The sequence below is a fragment of the Rattus rattus genome, chromosome 1, assembly GCF_011064425.1.
Source record: "Rattus rattus isolate New Zealand chromosome 1, Rrattus_CSIRO_v1, whole genome shotgun sequence".
Taxonomy (NCBI): Eukaryota; Metazoa; Chordata; class Mammalia; order Rodentia; family Muridae; genus Rattus; species Rattus rattus.
In genome coordinates, this window is record NC_046154.1 from 48,406,283 (window position 1) to 48,430,437 (window position 24,155).

Sequence of the window (24,155 nt, forward strand, 5' to 3'; positions counted from 1 at the left end):
TGCAAAGTGTAAGTAAAATGTGGGTCTTTTTAGTGTAGCCTAGAATGCCAGTTCACGCATCCCCTTGTTGGGGAGGATGGAGGGAAGACTTCTTTATCACACTACATAATGAGGTTTGGTAGAGGTGCTAGTAATCATATCTCTGCATATGAAAAATATGAAAAGAACAAAATCTATTGTATTGTATTTTTATAGAGAGAATATAGCTTCTAATCTGAAAAAACCCTATATAATAAAAAATAAAGCGAGCAGAATATATCTCCTTATAAATACTTACTTTGATCATAAACTTTTGGTCTATATTCTCCTCCAAAGCATTCATACTCCAGGGTCTCATCATTTAGGTCAAATTCTTCAATAACGGTGTCATTAAATTTATACCATTTTCCTTTTCCACATCCCCTAGGACCCAGAGATCAGGTAAACATTTTAAGATTTAAAAACGATTATGTTCATCCTTGCGTTTGTCTCTATAGATTATGCACAGATAAAGCAGGCGACAGTTACTCAGGAGCACCCAAGAGAAACACAGCAATAGAGGTGCAGTGACCAGTTTCTGAAACAACTTTTCAAATCAAAGGAGTAAAAGACTATCCTAAGTTTAAAAAATTCAAAATGCAGAACCAAGTATACTATGAATTTCTTTTACTGGGCATTATAATGCATGCTTGCAATCCAGTACTCAGGAGGCCGAAGAAGCAGCATTGAGAATTTAAGGCCAAAGTAAGCTATAAAACCTTGTTTTATCCATTAGCTCTCCCCCCTGCCCCCCCTCCCCCCCAAAAAACTTTTCCAGTGGTGAGCATGGATGACAGAGTTCATCAGGGAAGGCAGAGAGTACATGAGGACTTCTGCAGGAAACCCTTACCGCCGGTCCTTAATGAAGGAATAGTAATGGCCAGCATGGGCCTGCCCACTGTGTACTATGACACCAACAAGCTCATAGTTTTCTGTGAGGGCAACTTTTTTCCGTGGGGATCCTCCACCTCCTTGATCCATATTCCTCCCATTTTCACCAACTTCAGAAGATGAATCCTGGCGAGCCATTCCTGCAACTGTGTAAGGCTCCATATTTAGCATCCAAGGAAACTATGTAAAAGTAAAAAGAACACACCAGTGTTAAGTGGGAATGTACTGGGTAGTACCCAGTAAAGTCAGACAAAGTGAGTCATGCTTTCCTAGAGAAGGGCTGACTCCTACTCCCACTTATACTCGGCATCTCATAGTCATAACCATGGCTAGGGTGCCTTCCAGAAATAAATGGCAATATGTGTAGGTCCGCCAGTCATACTAGCAGCAGCTTTGCAAACAAGGGCTGCACACCCCTCATGTTGTGTCTCAGAGAACAGACAGGGTGTAGAAACAGAAGGAAAGAAGGAAAGGAGAAATTTCAGGAAAGGGAAGAAGTTACCCGTATTTGTTCATCGTATTTGATGGATCGTCCACTCTCCCAGTCAAAGCCAAATCTCATCAGGTGAATTACCAACACACTAGGTAAAGACTTAATGCACGTTCTTTTCACGGTTATTCTCTAAGAAAAAGCAAAAAACCAAATTAATTCCCTGGAGGAAATTGAAATAATAGATGTAAAAGCTTTGGTACCCATGTAAATCAAATAGCAGCAAATCTACTGGGAGCAGCTCGCAGAGGTTAGTGATGACCCATGGGGGGCACACAGATACTAACATTGTTTTTTGGAAAGGGCAAATGTGGTACCTTCTCTTTACACTTTTCACAGTAGTATGCATTACTTCCTTCTAGAACTTCACCTCTAACAAACTGGTCCAAAGAAATTTCCAAACTTTGGCAAGATGTAACTCCTAGGTTGAGAGCCATGAAAGCTTCCTCACGCTCATATCTGATTGGGAAAAGACAGAAACCCATGAATGGAGAACCACTTCAACTGACCAGATCTTCAACACACTCTGCAACAGCCACAGAATTAGACAAGCCTCGGCATAAAGGCACAGACAAAACCATCAATTTCAACAAATACTTTAAGACTACAAAGTAATTATAGAAACTGAACAAATAAAATTCACTGAACATTTATAGATCCACTAAGAAATACATCTACAAGTCAGCCAACAAACTAACATTATAGCTTTCTAAAACATCATTTTAGGGGTTGGGGATTTAGCTCAGTGGTAGAGCAAGCACAAGGCCCTGGGTTCGGTCCCCAGCTCCGAAAAAAAAAAGAATAAAAAAAAAAAAAAAAAAAAACAAACCATCATTTTATCCCCCGCCACTCCATGGTGCTAGTATCAAAACCAGGGTCTTATACATATCAGAGATGCTGTACCGCTGAGCTACACTCTTATCCCTAAGAGTCACTGTTTAACGGAGTGGTGACATCTTCACTAACCTGTGAGGACAATCTTTGCAGATCTTCTGATCAGAATAGATGCCCTGGAAAGTATTCTTAAAAATTTGTTCTCGTCCCATTTTCTGTCGGAATAAATATTTAAGGTTTTAATTGATAACCCTAGAATATACAAGTTGGTTTACATGAAATCTTATTTAAAAAATTTCAATTTAGCCACCAAATTAGCCAAAAATATTAGTACTATTAGTAGTTTCAGCCAGATGGCAGGCTGACTCATTGGCCTCAGTATCAGAGCAATACAGGTACGAGGAGGGAGAATGAGGGGTCACGAGAGCTCATCCTCCCAAGTCGACCATTATGATTCTGGATCTTCTTTCTGTGCTGCAAGCTGCAAGGTAGAAGTGCTTTGAAAATCTTTGCTCTTGTTCAAGGCCAGGTACTACAGATCTGTAAGTTATTTTAAACAGATGAAGCATAACAATGGTGCTTATCGATTCGATGTATAGTGGCACCTCTGGGCAAGTCTACTGTTTTCCTGGAAAGGCAGAAATCTTTGAGTCTAAGCATCAAAACAATACCATTCTAGTCCTTTTGGCCCTTTGCCAGAGTCTCCCAGTTCCCGATCGGCCTCCAGGAACCATCAGTTTACTAAGCACTCTGCAATCAGAATACCTCTAGGGACATTGCTAAAACAAAACAAACAAACAAACAACAACACCACCACCTTGCGCACAAATGGTCATTTATTATGAAACATAGATGAGGAACTATACTTCTTCTCAGCTTAGGTGCATAAGGAATATTAGCTGGAATAATGTGTAGGTATTCATTTTAAATGCTGAAAGAACGAACTTGTCTCGGTCACCGTCAACCTACACTGTTCTCATAGCTGTGGGAGCCAGAGGGCAGCAGAGAGCTTCATTACCTTGAGATACTCATCCATCTGATCAATGAGGCTAGTGAAGAACTCATATGCGTCCTGCTGCTCTCTCACATAGAGCTCCTTGTTCCACATCTTGAAGATCTACATAGCAAGAATTAAACAGGTGTTTAAAAAAACAGCAGCATGCTCTGAACAACACAGGATCACATACGTGTTTCTGAAAAGCAAGCTCACTCTTAGGGTGTGGGCTGTACCCAGCATCTGTGCATTTTCTTGGCTCTTCCTAACAGCAAGTCTGAAACCAACTGTGGGTGCAGGGTAAGCCCTTAGACTACACAACAGCAAGTGTCCGTCTTAAAAGTGACCTCTGCTCTGTGACAAAATGCAGTCATGTGCTTTTTATTGGAGGCACTAATGATACTGGCACAGGTGAGGAGAAATAGCTGGAATCACTACTTTAAGGTACACTGTCATTGCTATTTTTTTTTTTTTTCGAGCTGACCGAACCCAGGGCCTTGCGCTCGCTAGGCAAGCGCTCTACCGCTGAGCTAAACCCCTGTCATTGCTATTTTAAACTGTGTGTGTGTTCAACGTCTCTGTGCAGTTTGTGCACAGGAATACAGAGCTAGAGCTGCGGGTGGCTGTGAACAGTCTGCTGTGGGTGCTGGGAACCAAACCTGTGTTTCTGCAAAAGCAATGCAGCTGCTGAGCTACCTCTGTAGTTCCTTTAAGAATATTTTAAAGAGCTAAAATAAGAATCGTAAGAAACAGTCAACATAGATAAGTAGATCCCCAGGAATTACAAACTACTTTCTTAACATTCTAATCACTTCAAAAGAACCAATTTTTTGAACATTTAAATCTCTGACAAGTTGTTAGTGATGAGAGAAACCAAAGTGGAGCCAAACTCTAAATATTATCTAAATCAAGTATAGTTATTGTAAGTACCTTCCAGAAGTTCTCAGGCACATAATACTGCAGCTTGCTTTCCATCAAATGCCCAAAGAGAGACTGCACTTGGTAAAACACACTGTCGTCCGGATTGTCTGTGTCATCATCCACTGAAAGAAGGGACTATGAAGAGAAGCATTATCAACTGAGGGACTCAAACATGCACGCACGCGAGTGCCCACTCTGCTGCTATGCCAGCAGTGTCTGATGTGGAGACAGCCTTGTAGATATCTAGGTTTGTCATCTCCTAGTGGGTGTGGTTAAGGATAAAGTACAAAGCTGATAAGATGAAGATCTCTAGACACATGTGACACAATACTTATGGAATAGTCTCAAAATATTGCCTGCTACTCTACAACTCGTGACTATGTTAATAAGATATGCTAAAAATAGAGCCAGATATTCTAAAATATTTGTAATATAGCTTGAGAATTAATTTTGTATGTACAAAAATTACACTTGGTCAAATTACTGATTAAAGAATAGATTTACACAAATGTGTGACTATAACATCTTTACAGATTTCAGAAGCTAATAATTTTTAACTATAGCTACAAACACAAGAAATAATAATTAAGCATGGCAAACAGGACAGAAGAAGGAAATCACCTCAGGGAGTCCGGGCTGCATATACAGCTGCTGGAAGACTGCATTCATGTAACAAGTAGCACCACCATTCCTCAGCCCCACAAACCCTGAAATGGATCTGCTGTCCACTGGGGGGAGGTACTGGGGAAAAAAGGAACAGAAACAGTGGGGAGGAGAGTATTCTACCACAACAGCCATTTGGGAAGACGAAGACGGAAAAGTAGCAGACTCAGATCTACCCTCCGGCTTGGTGGTAACATCGACAGAGCCTATGCTCCTCAAGCACCTGTGCTAGGTGCTGGCATGATTACACAATGCAATCATCTTAATGTTTCTTACCTGTCCATAAAATATGTCACACAAAGCAGGCATTAGGTCACTCAAATCAACCTGCAGTCATTCACTTATCATTCAACAAGTGTGTGTTTACTAATGACCTATCATGTGCCAGGCACTGTGCCAGGGATTGAGAGAGAACAGAAATGTTCATGGTCCTTCATCTCTCAAGAACTGACAATGTGGTTGTGTCAGCTCTATGGCATTAATCAAGAAGCTACACTAGATGCCTACTATATGCTGACATGGTTTTCTGAATATTCTCAAATTTATCCTGAGGAATTCTATAGTGCAAAAAGTCAAGCAAACTAATGTTTTTATATAGTATCTTAAAAAAAAACCAAACAACCCATGTTTTTATACATTATCCTTTTTAATACAAGGTAATGTTCTATTAAACTTTTCCTATAAGCATGCGATTAAAATGACAGGAAAATACCCCATTGTTTTATTTACAAGTGTCATCAAACAATGCAGAGCCTAACACACTGCCTTTCTGGGTAGGAATAATCCAGATAAGGCATCTTGGCTAATGTTCAACCCAGCATCTCTGTAGGTAGAAGGACAATATAATTCCTTGTGGAAATTTGACTATACCAGGAGCTGGCTCTCTTACCATAACCACACACAAAGTGCATCATCCATGTAATAAGCAAACAGCTGACAAGACATGCGCGTCTTTTGAAGCATTACTAGATCTCACATGTTTTTCACTAACATCAGTAACTGACACAAGTACTGACATTTATTTGTAGTAAAAAGCACAGATTTTTTTTTTAAAGCTATGAAAAAATTTCTTTTGATTTTTTGAGGCAAGAGTTTCTTTCTCTGTGTATCCCTGGCTGTCCTGGAATTCACTGTGTAGACCAGGCTGGCCTCAAATAAAATATTTTTTTGAGTGCTGAAGTTCTGTACTTAGAGCACACCTCCAGCTTACAGTGTATCCCTCAGTGCTGAAACAATGTGCTGACGGCTCTCCCTTCCACTGGACATGCTCTGGCCTGCCTCACAGCTGGGGCAGTACTGTCATTTCTCAACTTCACACATCTCTTCTTAATATATGATAAACTCTATGAATCTCACTGAATTTATCTGGCTTTGTAACTCCGGTGCCTGGCATTCTGCCAGCATAAATTTACTCAAAAAACAAAAACAAGAATAATAAAAAAAACTAATAACAAAAATGGTTGGAATGTTACTTTTTATTGAGAGTAACTATTAGTCAGTTTGAGAATGGCTCATCTCTAACTGAAATGATATTTCCTAATAATACAGTGATTAAGTATGATAAAAAATTTTGTTGATTGTAATATGTAAACATGCCACACAAAAAAAAATATTGACTTGGTTGTGGCTAAGATAATGCAACCTGAGTCCTAAACTTACATGCTATGGGGCTAGAGAAACTCCACAGCAGGTAAAGGCTCTTGCTGCAAAGCCTGAAAACCTCATTTCCATCCCCAGGTCCCACATGGTGGTGGAAGGTGAGAGGACCTAACTCCTGCAACTTCTCCTGGCCTCCACCCTGCTCCTCGTCATGTACATCCCCACAAAAGGTAGACAGAAGTTATACATGTAGGAGATCATTCTACAAACAGGTAAATGAGGGCTGGGGCGATGACTTAGGGTGCAGTGCCTCCTATGCAGCTGTGAAGTCTACAGTTCGGGTCCCCAGAGCAAGTGGCCACCTAGTCTAAACAGCTCCGGGTTCAAGTGATGCTTCACATCAGCCAAACCAAGGGGAGCATGACAGAGGAGGACACCAGGGTCTCCTGCCTCTACCTCACTTACACAAACACACCCAAGAAAGAATATTAGTAGGTCCAAAAACTTACATCAAACTCCTTGGTGAGAGCAGGGTCAGGCTGATGATGCATTGAAAGCAGTTCTTTTGTAATAATCTGAAGATTTGAAGGTGAGCTGTCAGCCAACATCACAAGGACTTCATAGGCTGCCAATCGGCTGTTTACTGTACTACACCTAAGAACAACAGCACAGCCATCTTCAAAATCAACATTGGAAAACAAAACATGAACACTATAATCTCTTCAACACAGGTAAGTCAGGCATATGCAGGAAACCTAGTAATCTATGTGCCCTAATACAGGAGGCCAGAAGAGCTTTCAGAACTATTACCTTAGCCTATTAATAATCAGTAAAATCCTCTTAAATAAAAAAGGAAGCTATGAAAATAAAAATAGATTCCCGCAAACATTTCAAATATGCTGCAGGCCAATAATTTTCAGCGACACTAATAGCTTTCTACCGTGTTACAGAAATGGAGACAGAAACAGATAGCTTGTCAAATCAGTTTATGAAAGTGACACACAGGAAGCAGATTCCTTTACTGCCTGCCTTTCAACCCAGGCAGCAATTCTGAACTCTAATTAACCTGGCACTGCTGAAGTGATCACAGATTAGAGTGGACACACAAAAAAGAGGACATGCAATGTCTGTGTGAAATCAATTATAAAGGTGTGGACTGTGCAGCTCCTGGGTTAGCACTGCACCTGCTACTGAGGACAAGGGCCACAGAGGCCGCCCTTCCTTTGATTCTTGTCTAGATGTATGAACAGGCTGGACAAGAAATGAACAGGGAGGTACTAAACACAGAGGCGAAAACAGTTGTTTTGTTACTGTGACAAAGAATACATTTACTTTCAGAAAGTTGTCATCTATTTTAAACCCCTTTGCTTCAAGGTTTTGTTGGAAAAGGTCACTGATGGATGAGCACATTTAGTACACAAGGAAGGAAGAAACAGGTCTGCTTTTCCATTCAGGAGTTACACATGAGTTTATTAAGGGGAAGGAGTCACCAATTAATTTTTTTCATTAAAACTGCTAGAGATATATTGTTTTGTATTTACTGAAAAGTCAAAATTACTAATCTATTCCTGGTGCTTTAATTAGAATCCCAGAGACCTAGTGTTTCAAAACAAGACCAGACAGGAATGAGATGGGAGCCATAGCCCTGAGGACAGTTCAAGAGCTCTAAAAATGGCCTCTCCATGCCTTCCACTACATTCTGCTAATAAGGGATTTCTCTAGCTAGAAAAGTATTTACACATGATGCTTCATGGGACTCATGTCATTCTTATTATACCTTGCCTCTGAAATTTTAACTCTGTTCTTTAGAAAATTAAGTTTGATTCCAAGCAAGGTAAGTGGCAGCTCACTGCTGTCTGTTCTAGGGACAACAGTCTAAAACATCACAGGGTCAACAATACTTGTAGACATTTCACATTTATAGCTCCAAAGAATAATATAAACCTTGCTTCCAAAATTACAACTTTAATAAATTACTAGCAGTTGCAGATATGAGAACATAGTATGACCCAGCAAATGACAAGGTTCTAGCCCTTTCTCCTAAAAATTCCTGGTCTACGCTTGGAGTCTGTTTACACTGGAGGTAGTTCATTCTTTCGGTGCTGGGGACTAGACTCGGGACATCCCACACGGCTGAACTTCTGCTTTATGAAGGAGCTAAAGTCCCGATCCCTACGTGGAGTTCTTACCACCTTTGCTTCCCTTGGAATGTTATGACCAGACCAGCACACAGTTACTTCCTTCCCGCCTTGATGGCGGGAACTGGACCAGGACACTTTCTGTTCACTCCACGCCATGCACGCTTTAAACAAAGCTCATTTGCATGCACTGGTTTAGGTGGCCGAAAACAGGACAAACTCACAGGATGGAAGACAAATTCCAAATTAAGAAAATCTTTTTGGATCACAGTTGTGAATTAAGAGATTTTACCAAAACTGAACACAATGTGCACTTTCCATACTTTGGATGAAAGTCCTGTTGGCTGATGGCGGCACTGCCGGCTGGAGAATGACTATTCAGAATAATTCTTGAAGCTCGGAAAAGGAAGTCATCTAACAACGGTTTAATCAGTGATGAGCCTGGAACAGAGCAGAGTGTCATGTTCAAGAGGAAGACAGATTTTAATTGGGAGAGTCTACTGCACTTTCCTATCAGAGCAGCACAGGCCCTGAGGCCACCTAACAGCCGTATGTCTGGTTTAACTTAGCGTACTCTTCGGGAGCTCAGTATGTTGCACAGATCTGTGGCACGTTGGGACCAGGAAACAAGGCAAGGAGTAGTCAGGTGACAGTGCCTTCTTTAGGAGTCTGTGACAGTGAAAGGAGTCAAACCGTCACCTTGGAAGCACAAGTGCCAACACCACTACTAGGCAGAATGGTCTGAGGGACTAATTCGAATCTGGGCATCAGGAAGTCCTCCACACAAGGGCTAAAGAAACTTCCAAGCCTATCTTTGTCAGGTAAAATGATGCTCCCTCCTTCCTGGTTAAGAATCACTCTTTTCTACGTATCTTCAATAGCAATGAGGATTCTACAGCGCTGGCATAGTTGATGCTACAACTGTGGTAGTTATATTTTGGTTTGTTTTCTAAGTATCATTTATAGCATTCAGATATGAATATCCAAGTTGTAACTGTACTCCAGGGGAATCTTACATTTCCCCAATGCTGAGGGGGAAATGGCTGGGGATTACTTCCCGGATGAGAACCATTCTTTTTTTTTTGGTTCTTTTTTTTGGAGCTGGGGACCGAACCCAGGGCCTTGCGCTTCCTAGACAAGCGCTCTAACCACTGAGCTAAATCCCCAACCCCGAGAACCATTCTTATAAGAATGAAGATATATTATAAAATATAACAATCAGCAAAAGAGACAAACCTCTGAATTGCAACTTTTATTTGATAGTAAGTTACGTGCTAACTATTTTCAACAATATAAAATTTTCCATGTGATTTAAGGACACAGGTGAAAGACACCCTATGTTTTACTAATCATTAAAGTTACAGACCATTTTCTACTCTTAAAAGGTCAAGTTTTCATGGGACATTTAGCAATTATCATATTGTCACAACTATATGAAACACTCGTAGTAGCTGAGAACTGAGGGACTCTTTCCCACACAATAAATAAAATGAACAGTAAGTACCAAGCACTTCCTTCTCTGCCCCACAGAGTGACAGCAGGGTCTTAATGAGCCGCAAGTGTCCTGCCAATAGGATGTTGTCTGCTTCACTGGTCTCACACTCTGCTGTCCGATTGGGTTCAAAGTTATCCAGCCAGGTAACCTCGTCTTCAAGCATGGCAGCTGGGCTGACTCTTAACTGTTCCATTTCTGAAGCTGAGAGGGGGGTAAAGGTGAGGAGGTGGAAATCTATTACAAAGAAGATTTCTGTCCATGGGAAAAAAGTCCTGGACTAAAGATAACAGTCTAAAGTCCTCATCTTTCACCTCACATATCTCACAAGCCTTGTCATTAATAGCCATCTGGCTGCAGACCCTGTTAAGGCCATCTCGTGCATCAATTAAACACTTGATTGCCTCCTCTGTTGGAGGCCACCATGCTACACACTAAGTTTGAGACAATGGAGAAGATCATTGCTCTAACAAAGCACCTGATTTAGCGAACAAGACTTCGTAAGGGAAGGGAGGAATGGAGAGTAATGAGAAGACCTAAGGCTCTCCACAGTGCTTCCTAAACCAAAGAGGAAGATAAGCTCTCTTCTCCAATCCATAAACCAAACACCGGAGAATAATTTACCCTACCAAATAAGGGCCGACAGTCAAATTCCACACTGGAAGCGTGGCTCAAAGTATCGATTAGTCTAGGCAGTCATATGGACATAGTCGCATTCTCTCTACCTTATACTTGTCAAGACATATAGTCTAACTATGTTACTCCAGTCACCAAGGAACTCACTGCACTGCTCGCAGGAGGAGGAAACCATAGCCTGCAGAGCTGCTGCTCAGGTATGTATCAGTCACCACACACTAGAGCTTGTGTCATTTGTAAGAAGAAAGGCTTGTACATCAAAGTCTGTTTAGAATGAGGTGCTGGGAAAAGGTTGCTTCTTTTGAGAAGCCATTCTGTTCCTTTTCTAGAGCACAGAGGACAGCCACATGCTGTCTCCTTTAGACTTCCAGTCTCCAGGAACTGTACCTATGAATCCCCCATGGGGCTGCCCAACTTGTACATTCACAGTGGATGTTTATTTTCACCTGGCTTTGAAGTTCTACTCCAATTAATATTTCTGTTGATTCTGAATTTTATTTCCTGTAATCTGAAGTGAATTTGAGCATAAAGAGTAGGGAATACATTGAACACCTGATCTGAACAACTAAATTTTACATAGAAAATTTGTATTATTTATAATATATTTGCATTATTTGAAAGTACAGATGAGTCAAATCTCCACATTCTAAAGGGCAACTTCTGTCACTGCTATTTCACTCACTGACTGACCTCCGTCACTATCAATATGTTTCAACAGATCCCAGCTGTCATTAAACTATCCCCTCAAGTGTCAGAACAGGGACTGGAGAGGTGCTCAGTGGTACAGGCACTGGCTGCTTTCCCAGAAGACTTGAGTTCAGTTTCCAGTGCTCATGTCAGATGGCTTAGAACTGGTAGTAACTCCATTTTTAGGGTATTTAACATCTTCTTCTGGCCTCTGTAGGCATCTAGGCACATGTGCATACATTCATATAAAACATACACATACCCTGTCAAGACTCAATGCTCCAGTGTAGGGGAATGTTAGGACAGGGAGATGGGAGGGATTGGGGGTGGGGAACACCCTCATAGAAGCAGGGAGAGATAGCGGGTTTCTGGAGGGGAAACCAGGTAAGGGGATAACATTTGAAATGCAAATAAAAAATATCCAATAAAGGACATACACATAAAGTAAACATAAACCTTAAAAAAATAAAACATGGTAGAATAAATTATGCTAGAGAGTCAAATCCTTTATGTTAATTCTTCCTTAGTTCAATTACAGATGAGACTTGCAAATTCTAAAGTTAACAAGTCTTCTTTGTACCCTGGTTGGGTATATAACAGAAGCAGAGCTCAGTAGCATATGGACTTACAAGCCATTTCCAAGAAAACAAAATCCAATGTCAAAAATGAATGTATTCTGACTTTCTAACAGGTACTTCAGACCTGGTCTGTCACTTTCATTTCCCTCCCCAGAATCAAAGTGAGACTTTACTTACTTGTCAGATCATCCAATAACTGGCATCGCAAATCAAAATACTCCATACACTGAGACAGCAGTCTAAAAATCAGGTAGATTCCAGTTACTAAAAACGGGCTGATTTTAAAAGATAAAGCATTTTCCTTTAAAAAATAAGTTCACAAAGCAGCTAAGCAAGGTAATTTTCCTAAACATACAATTACTTACATTAAATACCAATTTTAGCATGAAGGAAATCAATAATTTTTGTAGTCTATAGACTAGGAACAATGGTGTAGAGAGAATAAAACTTAACAAATGTATCATGTTTTAAAATAACAAACACTGATTGCTTTTGTTCACCCAAATGTGAACTATTATCTATCAGTTAGCTGTCAAATGCAGGGCGTTACTGGATTGTTCCAGTGAACAGGAGTACGGGTTCTAGAATCGGATTGTGTTCCAGTGGACAGGAGCACAGGATCAGACTGGTTTCAATCCTGGCTCTACTACTCATAGCTGGTGTCCATGACACCTCATTCCTCTCAGTCTTGTAATTTCTAATGCTTAGTATAGAATAAAAATGTGTGAATATTTAGATATACATGGACCAAGTAGGTGTAATGAACCAAGATTTTTAGGTTATTTAAAATTAAAGATAATAATATATCCAAACTCAGGCATTTCTGAGGGTAAAACTCTGTCTGTCTCTGTCTGTCTGTCTGTCCGTCTGTCTGTCTGTCTCTCTCTCTCACACACACACACACACACGCCCCTTGGTAAACTGTGCGGCACAGTTAGCTATTGTAATTGCTAATTATATACCAAACTAAGACATTTTAAAAATGTAAAATACAAATTTCAAATTTATGAAAATTATAACCATTCAACTGTATGCAAAATTAAATAGTTTTACAAGTCAACAACCTGTCAAAAGATTCTTTTGTTAAAAAAAAATCTCATCTCATGTTTTGTTAAAAATTTATTCCTTTTATGTTACATGTGAATGTTTGTCTGCACGTGTGTATGAGTGTCATGTGTGCGCTTGGTGCCCACAGAAGTCAGGAGAGGGCAGTGGATCCCCTGGAACTGGGGTTATGGATGTTCTCATGTGGCTGCTGGGAGTTACACCCAGGTCCTCTGAGGAGCAATGGGTACTCTTAGCCATGGAGCCACTGCTGCAGCTCCTTCCTTTTGCCTGTCACCTTTAATTGTGGAGGAATTAAGTAACTTGTTGCACAGTGAGGACAAGTTCAACAGCTTCAACTTCTTAAACGACGGAAAACTTCCACTTGACAATCACTGTCCTTCAAATAAATGTTTATATTTAGAAAAATTTCACATAGGAAGTTTGGAATCCAATTCCAAAGTCAAAAATAGTCAAGGGAAAAAGAAGCTGTCTACTTTCAGTTCAGATGCTTACTAGGTAAAAATATTTCCTGAAAATTAGTTCTAAATAATTAAAGAACTATTTTTCATTACTAAAAATATACAACTAGCGTCTACTTCAGGTTCAATCCTGAGGGTAAGTTGCAAATACATTTGGGTTGAACATTTAACAAGTCATCCATAATGATCTATTTTCAAAACCAAAAAATACTGACTTATTTACACATCAGGATTTTAAAACTTAAAAGTCAAATGCTTCAAGATAACATGTTGATAATTAAATATGTGGACCATGAATTTTTACACATTAGAAAGTGTACGAGAGCATAACAAGCATTGACACAGACACCCACACAGAGACACACCCACACCCTCTCACACACATTTAATGCTGTAAGAAAGACCTAAAACAACTGAAGGATATCTTGTGTCATATGCCTCATCTCAAAAATACATACATTTTAAAAGCCCAGAATCAATAAAAAAAAAAAAGAAATATCTTGATAACTTTAGTTAGATTAACAAAACAAACACAGTCAAAAAACTTAAGTATTAAACTTGGAAATGAAAGTAAGAATGTTGTCATTGATTTTTATAGAGAAAAAAAGGGGGGGTTACGAGCATACCACCAGCAACTGTCCATAAAATTAATATTGTATATGAAATGAAAATTCTAGAACTCAAATATTAGCAAAGTCGAATTTAAAAAACTCCCAACTAAGAAAAGTACTAGGCTAGGAAGTTTTATTGGTAAATTCTATTAAACATTTAAAAAACTAATAGTAGTCCTTCTCAAACTCTATGACCCTGAGGAGAAGGTAATGCTTTCCAATTCTTATGAGGACAGCAGTATCCTAATATCAAAGCCAGATAAAGATCCCATGAGAAAATTACAAACCAACTACCCTCATAAATACTAAAGCAAAAATCCCCAATATTAGCAAACCAGCACACTTAAAAAATTCTAGAACATGAACAGGCTGTTTTCTTGGAATGTAGTGACAGTCAGACATGAAATGCATTATTACCAGAGAGGAGTGAAGGAGCCCACACAAATCAGCTCCAGTGACAGGGACAAAAAGCATCCAACATGGAGCCTGAAGAGAAGGCTCAGTGGTTAGGAGCACTTGCTGCTCTTGTACAGGACCTGGGCTTGGTTCCTAACACTTGAGTGCCAGATGATCCAATACCTTCTTCTGGTCTCTACAGGTTCTAGGCACACACACATGCAGGCAAAACGTCCATACGTATTAAATACAATTACAGAAGTTAAAAAAAGTAGGACCCAGCAAAGTTTAATGCTGCCCCTTATCAAAACACTGATTGAAGTAGGACCTGAAGGGTCTATCTCAACATAATCAAGGCCATGTGCAAGGGGACACAAGTGTGATGTGGACCAAGGGACAGGCTCAAAGAACCCTGGGATGCTACCAATTAGGAAGAGTAGTGTGGGAGTGAGGAGTGGTGGAGAGGGAAGCCTGGTGGGCTTTAACTCTCATCCTGCATCAGGAAAAACATGCAGAAGCTGCATGTGAGGAGAGGAAAGAGAAGCTCTCTTGTCTTGAGAACCGGAGAGCACAGAAAACCACTCCCCGCCTCTGTGTCTTTATTACGTACCTCTGATTGACTCCTCTCATGATACTGGTCGGGGACCAGAGAGGCAGCTGCGCTGTGAGAATGACACCTAAGAGGAACTGATTTGGCTTCTGCACTTCTGGATGGGCCGAAGTGTCTGTTTGACTAAGAGTGTACAGCTGATCGCAGGCGACCCGGCGGATCTGAAATGTGATCAGTGGTAAATGAAAGATCAACACTGCAGACTACTTAAGAAGTAGCACCCTGAAAATCCACATCATTTACTTATTCAAATGACGGAAATATATTAGAAAGATGTTAACTCTAACTTTGAATGGCAAAAGATTTGACAGAGTAAATGGAGTAATTAAAAAATAAATGTGGTTTGGAAACTGATTTCCCAAATTACTCTACTACTTTACTTGAGCTAAAAGGTTTATGACTCAATGAAAATAAACCCCATTTTCAAATATTTTTTTTTAAAAAGCTTATTTTCATGGTCACATATGAAAGAATTAAAAACCTAACAGACGTTCATGGTTTGAAGGTGATCTCTCCAGACTCTGACCAGCATGCTGAAGCCTGACATCTGCTGCTTTTGCACTTAACAGATGCTTAACACTGGGGGCTGCTCTTTGACTGTTAACAAAAACTCAAATATCAATCAGTTCTAACCCGTGCTGAAACCTTTGTTGGAATGTGGAGGGAGAAGGAGAAGGCAGACAGTATAGTCCGCATGGTCTCTTTTCCTTCAGGGTGGTGTCTGTAGCCATTCCTTCTGTGCTCCTCACCATGCTGTAGGCCTGGATGAAAGCCCATAACAAGAGCAAACGGTCTTTTGCTATGTAATAGCAATCCTTACCTCAGCACTTGGTGATCCGAGCAGAATATCGATGATAAAATCAGCAACACATGGTAAGCTGTAGAAAGACGCTAGAGAAAACGAGAGAATGAAGGAAATAATCAGGAAACACATTTACAAAATGACAGCATTCCTAAGGAATTTCTTAAAAGCAAATTTAAGCAGAAAAATTTCCCCTTTCTACATAGAGGCAAACCCCAGGATTGTCTATAATGGTCTCTGGGAACAGCGGGCCTCATGGCACATTTCAGTACCACTACCTTCTGTGTACATACCAGTTACAGAATAAGGGCGTCTTCTCTCTAAAAACTACAGTGCTACTAACTATAAAACACCTTAACCTAAGTTCATACATGAAAAGAGATAAAAACTTAGAGAAGTTGTATTTTCTCAACTTGAAAATGTCTTAAACAATTTCAGGAAAATTAAATTATAAGAATGGTACAGGCTTGAAAAGCTATTTCATAATGATTTATACTTTCCATATAAAAATCTTCAAATTCATTTGTTCTCAGAAAATGTCTACAGTTATTATTTTAATTAATTGTAAGTTGGAACTATTCTAATTTCTATGTCTATCTTGATTTTCACTTCTGACTTATACAATTAGTTTGCATGGCCATCAAATCTTTATCTGTGGTAGTCTGAAATAAGTAATTACAAGATCATCAGTACAAGATCATTAGTACAGTTCCTAGAACGGGTTACTTTGTGTCTATTTCCTGAGAGCTTCCTGAACAATACAAAGTTTTTGGGAGCTGGAGATTCAGCAGGAAATGCAATGTACAAAGTCTCTGGCCTTGTGGAGCTCACAGTATAGTTGGAGGAGAGGGGATGGTGGCAATACCATGAAAAATGAGTGTGTTGTATTGACGGTTATTAAAACAAACGAGGCTGAAAGAGTAAGGGAAGGGTTTGGGTTGTGTGAGGGCACGGGGAAGGCTTGAGCTTTTGGGAAGATGGTCAGGGAATGTCTAACCAGGATGTTACGTATTCAAAGGCTTGCAGGTGAGGAAAGAGCACGAAGAGAAAGAGGGAACAGCAGTGCAAAGGGCCTGAGGCAGGAATGTATCTTATGTAGAGGAAAGAGCAAAGAGGCCGGCAAGTGAGGGATAAACTAGAAGTTGGGAGAAAGAGAATTGCTGGTATTAAGTTGTGTTGGGTTTGGGGACTTAGTGAAGAGTTGGCTTTTACTGTGGATAAGCAGAGAAGCCTGTGAGTTCTGAAGAAGTAGCATGCATGAGGAATAAACTGTAAGGGCAGGAGTAGGAGAGAAATTAGGCCAGCATTGATTGGTATAATCTACTTAAGAGATGGGAGCAGTGTGGAAGTACTAACTCCGCACAAAAGGGGCACAAACAGGTAGAATTCAGAATCTGAAGGTTACACTCTGATAACAGAAGCAGAGACAGTAAAATGTGATAGTTACTCCAGGTTCTTAGGCAGAGTATGCAGGAAGCTCGAACTGCTCTGCTCATAATCTGGTAGAACTTCTGAGTGATACGGGCAAGATTAGTTATTCTGAACAGGTCAGGTTTGGGACATCTCAAGTAGAGTGATGAGGAGAATGGTCCAGACTACAGACTCAAACTAACGTGTAGGGTAACAGTGTCTAGGTGGATTTAAGGCTGTGAAACTGGATGGAGTCACCAAGAAAGAGAGAAGACAAAGCAGAGGTATTGAGGAACTAAGGCCTAGCATGTCCGCCCACTAGACGTCATTAACAAAGATTACAGAGCCAGACCTAGATTTCATCATTTTTATATGGTGACTATATAATTCTGACACTATTTATTATAAACCAGTAACCTGGGTGGTTCGATTCCTTAGTTAGAATTATCTCCAGAGCAGACATGGCACCCTACAACACCTGATGTAGAATTGTATGTGTGGCCACGCAAGGCTCAGCAAACACTCAAACATTCCTGTAGAATTAACCACTTTAGCACTGTTTTTACCTGGTCTTCATCCTTACTTTCTCTATCCCTTCTCTCATGAAAAGGAGCTTTTCATAAAGCGATATCAAGCCTTAACAGAAGCCAGGCTTTTCTCTGAGAGGAATGGATTACCAATCAGCCGTGTCCTACCCAGTTGCTGACTCCGAAGCTGCAGGCACGTAACAAGAAGAGACAGAGCCTCTCCAGCAATCAGCGCATCTTTGGTGGACACAGACTGCTGCCGGACACAGATCCCGGCATGCAGGGCCGCCGGCTCTCCTTCACTGCTCGAGCTGCAATTGCTTCCTGAAGGCAGGGAACACAAGCTGAGTATGGCCCTGTCCTAGAGCTTGCAGTGTTTAGTGTAAGACCCACAGTCCCCGTGCAGTGGTAAATACTGAAGGAAGCACTGATAGGGAGCAGGAGATGGAGTCTCCCTGCTTGATGCACACCAGCTGCTTTGCCCTAAATCATCTGCAGGGATTCAAAATGTTTTCACATGACAAAACTCCTTTCAGGTGGGAGAAGGCCTTGTACCTTACAAGATGATCTCAATGGACTACATGGACACGAGAATCCTAAAAATAGAATTTACTTAACATTTCTGCATATTCTGGCACACACCTTCAATCCCAGCAATGGAGAAGCAGGGTAGACAGATCTGAGTGTGAGGTCACCCTAGTCTATATAGCAAGCAGCTGGCCAGCCAAGGCTACAGTGAGACCTATCTCAAAAGACCCAAACCAAGCCGAACTAGAAAAACCTTTTACTATTGATGTATTTATAAACAGAGAGAGCAGGAAGAACTAACAAAACCAACAAATAAAGCTACATGAAAAGGCCCAACAGGGAATAAGTGGACGGTCCAGAAGGGTAGCTCAGTTGGTAAAATGCTTAGCATGCTAACTATAAGACCCTGAACTCGGTACCCAGAACCCATGGGTGCAGCGGGGCATAGTAGCACACCTGCCAATCCAGCACTGAGGAGGGGGAGACAGGGAGCACATTCCCAGGGCCTGCTGAATCAGCCTAGCCTAATGGGTGATTTCTATGTCAACGAGAGACCCTGTCTTAAAACAGCCGCTCTCACCCCAAACCAAAAGAGAACAAAAATATCTGAAGAACAATAATCTTATATTGATATCTCTCTCTCTCTCTCTCCCCCTCTCTCTTTCTCTCTCTCCACTCTGGAGTTGGAACAAACCAAGAAAAAAACTGTTTACCATGCTAGCCTTCTGGGAAATTTATGTTTCTGCTACAAATTATAGGTGTTGGAACACTTTTATACTCAGCAAAGCTAGTATAAAAATAAATAAAGATGTCAGGATTTGACATCTGCACATAACCCATGCATTAATAAGCGTCCTTTTTCTTAAGGTGTCAAGACTCACGGATTTTTTAATCATGTTCAAAAGCAAGAGGAAAAGCTTTTTATAATCTGGCAAATCTGCCCATGGATTATTCTTACAGCTGATTCTTGCCCAATGCTCTATTACTGTCTTTTTGGTTCTGAAGATTTTTCTACATGGGTACTGTATTCACATCACGTTTACCCCCACCCAACCCCTCCCACATTCTCGTCATATGTACACATGTATACACATGTAAACAGGCACACACACATACTAATGAGGACCAAAATGCCACAGGGAATATACTGTTCTGTGTTTACTTAAGAGCACTGTCCCAGTTTAAATCATTACCTGAACTGCTGAGTCTGTTTCTAATTCCAGCAGGAAACAGAGAATTACTTTCTTTAATTGGCTGGCTACTTCCGACGAGGTCAAGCCGTCCTGCGGCTGCAGCCCACGAGAGTCTCATGAAACAAGCCACAGTGGCAGTGAAATCATTTGCTTCCATAGTCTAAGGAGGCATGGGAAGGGTATTATGAGAGACACATGCTGACTTCTCTAACTGTGGCCTCAGATCATGCAGGACTGCCCTTCTCACGCTGCGTCCTCACACAGGCTCATTAAGAGCTGTTTCCTGTAGTCCCTAATCCCCATGCTCTAGTTTAACCAATCGTTCCTCAGTTTGTTTTCTTGCCTTGTCCTCTCCTACACAGTACACTGCAGCTTCCATGAACATCCTGTCACGTAGCATGTGAGCTCCGGTTTTGTTCTTTTTACTTGAACAAGTCTCCTCTCCAACTCTCCCACTCTGTTCACCATTTAGTCTTTAAGAGCGTAAACAGGCCTGACAGCACAGGTGAGTGGACTCACCCCCTTGCTTGTCTGTGCAGTTTTACACTTGCTACTTCCACCTTGATCACAGTTTCTGTACTTGCAGTCAGCCTCCTTCCTACTCGCACTAAGGTGCCTGGAAGCAGTGTTCGCACTGGAGCTGTTCTATATTCACTGCTTCCTCTCCCGAGCAGGAGCCACTTGGTTCTTGTTGAGTTCACCGACTACTTACTTGTATTGCAACTCGAGCAGCAGGAATGATTTCCTCAACCCTAATGGAAGACCTGTCTGATACCGACAACTGTCTGTAGGATGACTTTTCTGGGGTCCCACATAGGGACATCTGTCTGCTTGTCTGCCGGCTGACATTTCGGAATGGACGGGAAGAAAGTGCTTCTATGCCATCTTTGGTGAGGTCTTCATCTAATGATGTTGGCATTGTCTGTCCAACAAGTAAAAACCTTAAACAGAGAAGGCAAATGCTCATTTGAAGTTATTTCATACTCTTTTAAAATGATAAAATTTGGAAGACAAGAAAAATATTGCCTTGAGAGAATAGTGCAATATATCTTCATACCTTGCAAGTTGTAGACAGATAGAATAAACACCCTGTCTTGTCTCATAGTCTACTTCTGACGGGATGGAATCTCTCTGCATGACATTTACAACCAAACTTCAAAGAAAGAACAAAGATAGTATATTAAAGACCTCAATTTCTTTAAAACAGAAAACTAAATGCACTTTCCATAAATGTTTAGTTAACAAGTTTCTACATGAACTATGCACATACGTATTTCTATCACAAGGACTTCCATAATAATTATCCACATACATATTTCTATCACAAGGACTTCCATAATAATTAGACCTGTGGTTTCTACATAAACCATCCACATATGTATTTCTATCACGAGGACTTCCATAATAATTAGACCTGTGGTTGTGCTTTACAGATAATCAAGATAATATGTTCAGATTGCAGCTTTTCTCACTAATTGGTTTGCCACCACAGAACAATGCCTACCTTGTTATTAGTAGAACTAGCAATTCAAGAAAATCTATCAAAAATTGGTGCATTCAATCAAGCTTATTTTCAATCTCTACTTTTCTTGCTTCCATTCTTACCTCTCCACCCTCCAAATCTATTCTTAGAAGGTCAACCAGAGTAAATTAGCCTTTTAATGTAAATCAGATCAAGGTACTCATCTGCACAAAGCTGTTCACTGGCTTCCACGTGAACAGAAGAGGCAGAGGGCGCAGAGCAGGCTGAGAGGTGCTACACACTCTGATCCTGAGTGTCCATAGAGTGCCACATTCTATCGGGCCAAAGTCATTGGCTTTGAGCACCCTGGCCTCTGGTGTCCTACATAGGTACCAGGCGGCTTCCCCACCAAGAGGAGACGACTAGCTGCTGGCCACGCGTTGCCCCTTCCTAGTTTTCAAGTTTCTGTAAAATGTCACCTTACCAAGTAGACATTTTCTCATCTACCATTAAGAATCACAGCCTCGGGGTTGGGGATTTGGCTCAGTGGTAGAGCGCTTGCCTAGCAAGCACAAGGCCCTGTGTTCGGTCCCCAGCTCCGGAAAAACAAACAAACAAACAAACAAACAAACAAAAAACAACAAAAAAAACCCCCAAGAATCACAGCCTCACTCCTTAGCTTCCTCTTCTGTGTCTTTTGATAGCTCTTAATCCCTTTTAACAAGAACCTTTACTTATTGGCTTACTGTTTGTCTCCCTCTCTAGTAGACTGCAAGCTTTATGGGGACATAAATTTTGTCTACTTTACTCACTTCTGTCTGTCCCCATTATTTAAAATGTATAACATAGACACTATCAAGTGCACACAGGAAGTCCAAGAATAATGCCTTGACTACCACAGACATGCAAACTGTTGGCTCAACTTGAAATGAGTGTTTAAAGAAGAGCATTTCTAAACTGCAGAGTGGAAACTAGACATGGTGGCTGAAGCCAAAGCTGTAGAATTGACAAAATCATGGCAGGCTTGCCTGAGTTAGGATGTTAATTTCAGGCTAGCCTGGCCTACAGAATAAGACCCTGTCTCAAGGAAAGAAGGGGCAGGGTGGAGAAATGGAGGCAAGAAGGAAGCCTGCGGGGGTTGGGGGACTGCAGGGAGAAAGGTGTAAGCACAACAAGAAATTTTGTGTGCACACCAGAACTTCCACAATGCTTGGGAATTATTTTTTAATATTAATTTTATGTTACACGTGTGTGTGTGTGTGTAATATCCTGTGGAAATCTGAAGATGGTGTTGGATCCCGTGGAACTGTAGTTAGAAGTGGTTGTAGTGCACTCTTAACCACTGAGCCATCTATCTACCTGCTGCTTGGGAATTCTTTTACCTCATTTTTCCCTTGTTATCTTCAAGGTCCCTGCCTAGATTCTTTTCTATGCTATTTTTTCCACACAGGACTTCTATTAACCATCTTTTGCTCAAAGTTCAAGTTGGTCTTCATTCCTTCCTGCCTGAGGACCGTTCTTTACTTTTGACCTTCTAGTCAGGTCTAGCTGAGTAGACATAAAGACAAGCAATACATGTTTATGCTTTTAACTCATCTTGCCTTCTACTTGGATTACAGCACTCTTTCTCTCCTTCTCTGCTTACTGACCTAAGGAATAGTCCACTCATTCTCAATTCCCAGCTCAAAGATTCCTTTTTTTGTGAAGCATGTCCTAGACTCTTATATCAGCTTTTCCTTCCCTCAGCCATGGCCATAGGCCACTGCTTCCAGGCTAATTAGCTGTTACTCTCCATTTAAGTGCAAACTTCTGAAGAGACGGGTTCCACCTAATCAACTCCGTTCCACTAGTGTCAATGTTGCTGCAATGCAGGACACAAAGTCATGGACGACTGAAGAAAGAGAGGCAGTCACCTCAACTTTACTTTTCTTGAAAATCTCCCTCCCTTGCTGAGGGGAGAGACATTCTTCACTAAGTTTTCCCAAGTAATGAAAAGTCAGAAAATGAATAGAAACATCCTAAGATATCAAAGCACCGTTCCTATTTGTTGTAACCCTCATAAGGCCTTACACAATTCACTGGAGGAAAAAGCAGGGCTTACATGGGAGAAATAAACCAATATGACCATGATGAGTTTTGCAACTCACAAACCTCAAGCCTCCAGCTTTGAGAAAGTTCTCACAGAAGGACTTTGCACAGCTTCTTGCCATGTCATCATCAGCTGTTGGCATGAGTTTGGAGCTTAGAACCTGGGGAGCAAAGAAGCACAGTCAGTCACGCTAACATTTTCTGAGGAGGGTATTCTTACTTATTCAGCTCAAGGCCTTGATGCACCTCTTAGTTCCCCCAGAAGATTATGAAGGCTGATCTCCCTCAGTAAAGACAATCACATTTTTCCATACTGTGTTTAATTAGGATTTCTTTTTCCAGTTTTGAACAAAGTGTTTTCATAAAATGCCTTCAACTTAGATAACAGATAAATTCATGTAATACCCAAAATATGTTCTTTAAACACACGCAGGCCAGAGCTTTATAAACAGCTCAAAAATGAAAAGCACTAGCTGAAGCCTACTCAGTGGACACGTGCTCTACTCCAGGCACATCCGTTCACTGTGTAGGTGAGGTGGGGCTTACTCTAAGGTCTCTGCCCTTCTCTGATACTGCAAAGCCTACAGCGAAGTAAAGCTAAACTGAGTATTGTGGTGAGTGGAGGATTCTATCGTAGAAATCACAATTTAGCAGTGACTCAGTCATGTTCTAATTTTATCAGCTTTGAGCTGAGAGATCATCCACAGCCTCGTTTCCTTATGCTAAAGGAGGATAATGACTACGTGTGCTAGATGCAGCAGAAGGGGTCAGACCAAGGAAAGACAATCTACTCAGTGAGCAGCGGCACAAACAAGTGTCCAGGAAACAATAGCTCATTTAGTTGTTATGTTAAAAATCTCTTAGTTCTAAACTAGATATTCTGAACTCAAAATACTTTCCTATTCTAAAAACTTTATTTCTATGAACCTATGAGCATTATGAGCTTATGCACTTAATATGGGGTTTTTTAAAAAAATTTTTTTCTATTAGTGACACTTTCTTCTGTTTGGGAAGGGGGGGTCCTCAGCTCCAGAGAGTAAGCACAGCGTGGGAAGGGAAGT

The 24,155-nt window shown here is 40.9% G+C and overlaps 1 protein-coding gene across 1 annotated transcript in view; it reads right to left on the reverse strand.

Annotated features, from left to right (window-relative positions):
* Nucleotides 1-24,155, reverse strand: part of Usp24 (ubiquitin specific peptidase 24) — a 129,076-nt gene that overhangs the window by 29,005 nt on the left and 75,916 nt on the right. The window contains exons 32-50 of the mRNA XM_032901177.1: nt 23,158-23,255; nt 20,602-20,697; nt 20,257-20,485; nt 19,545-19,704; nt 17,992-18,147; nt 15,905-15,975; nt 15,085-15,245; nt 12,119-12,180; nt 10,053-10,244; nt 8,872-8,989; nt 6,920-7,064; nt 4,770-4,889; nt 4,158-4,283; nt 3,252-3,350; nt 2,366-2,448; nt 1,717-1,858; nt 1,412-1,531; nt 869-1,089; nt 278-402 (exon numbers count right to left, since the gene is read on the reverse strand). Coding sequence (XP_032757068.1) covers nt 278-402; nt 869-1,089; nt 1,412-1,531; nt 1,717-1,858; nt 2,366-2,448; nt 3,252-3,350; nt 4,158-4,283; nt 4,770-4,889; nt 6,920-7,064; nt 8,872-8,989; nt 10,053-10,244; nt 12,119-12,180; nt 15,085-15,245; nt 15,905-15,975; nt 17,992-18,147; nt 19,545-19,704; nt 20,257-20,485; nt 20,602-20,697; nt 23,158-23,255 — 2,524 coding nt within the window. The remainder of the gene's footprint in view (nt 1-277; nt 403-868; nt 1,090-1,411; nt 1,532-1,716; nt 1,859-2,365; nt 2,449-3,251; nt 3,351-4,157; nt 4,284-4,769; nt 4,890-6,919; nt 7,065-8,871; nt 8,990-10,052; nt 10,245-12,118; nt 12,181-15,084; nt 15,246-15,904; nt 15,976-17,991; nt 18,148-19,544; nt 19,705-20,256; nt 20,486-20,601; nt 20,698-23,157; nt 23,256-24,155) is intronic.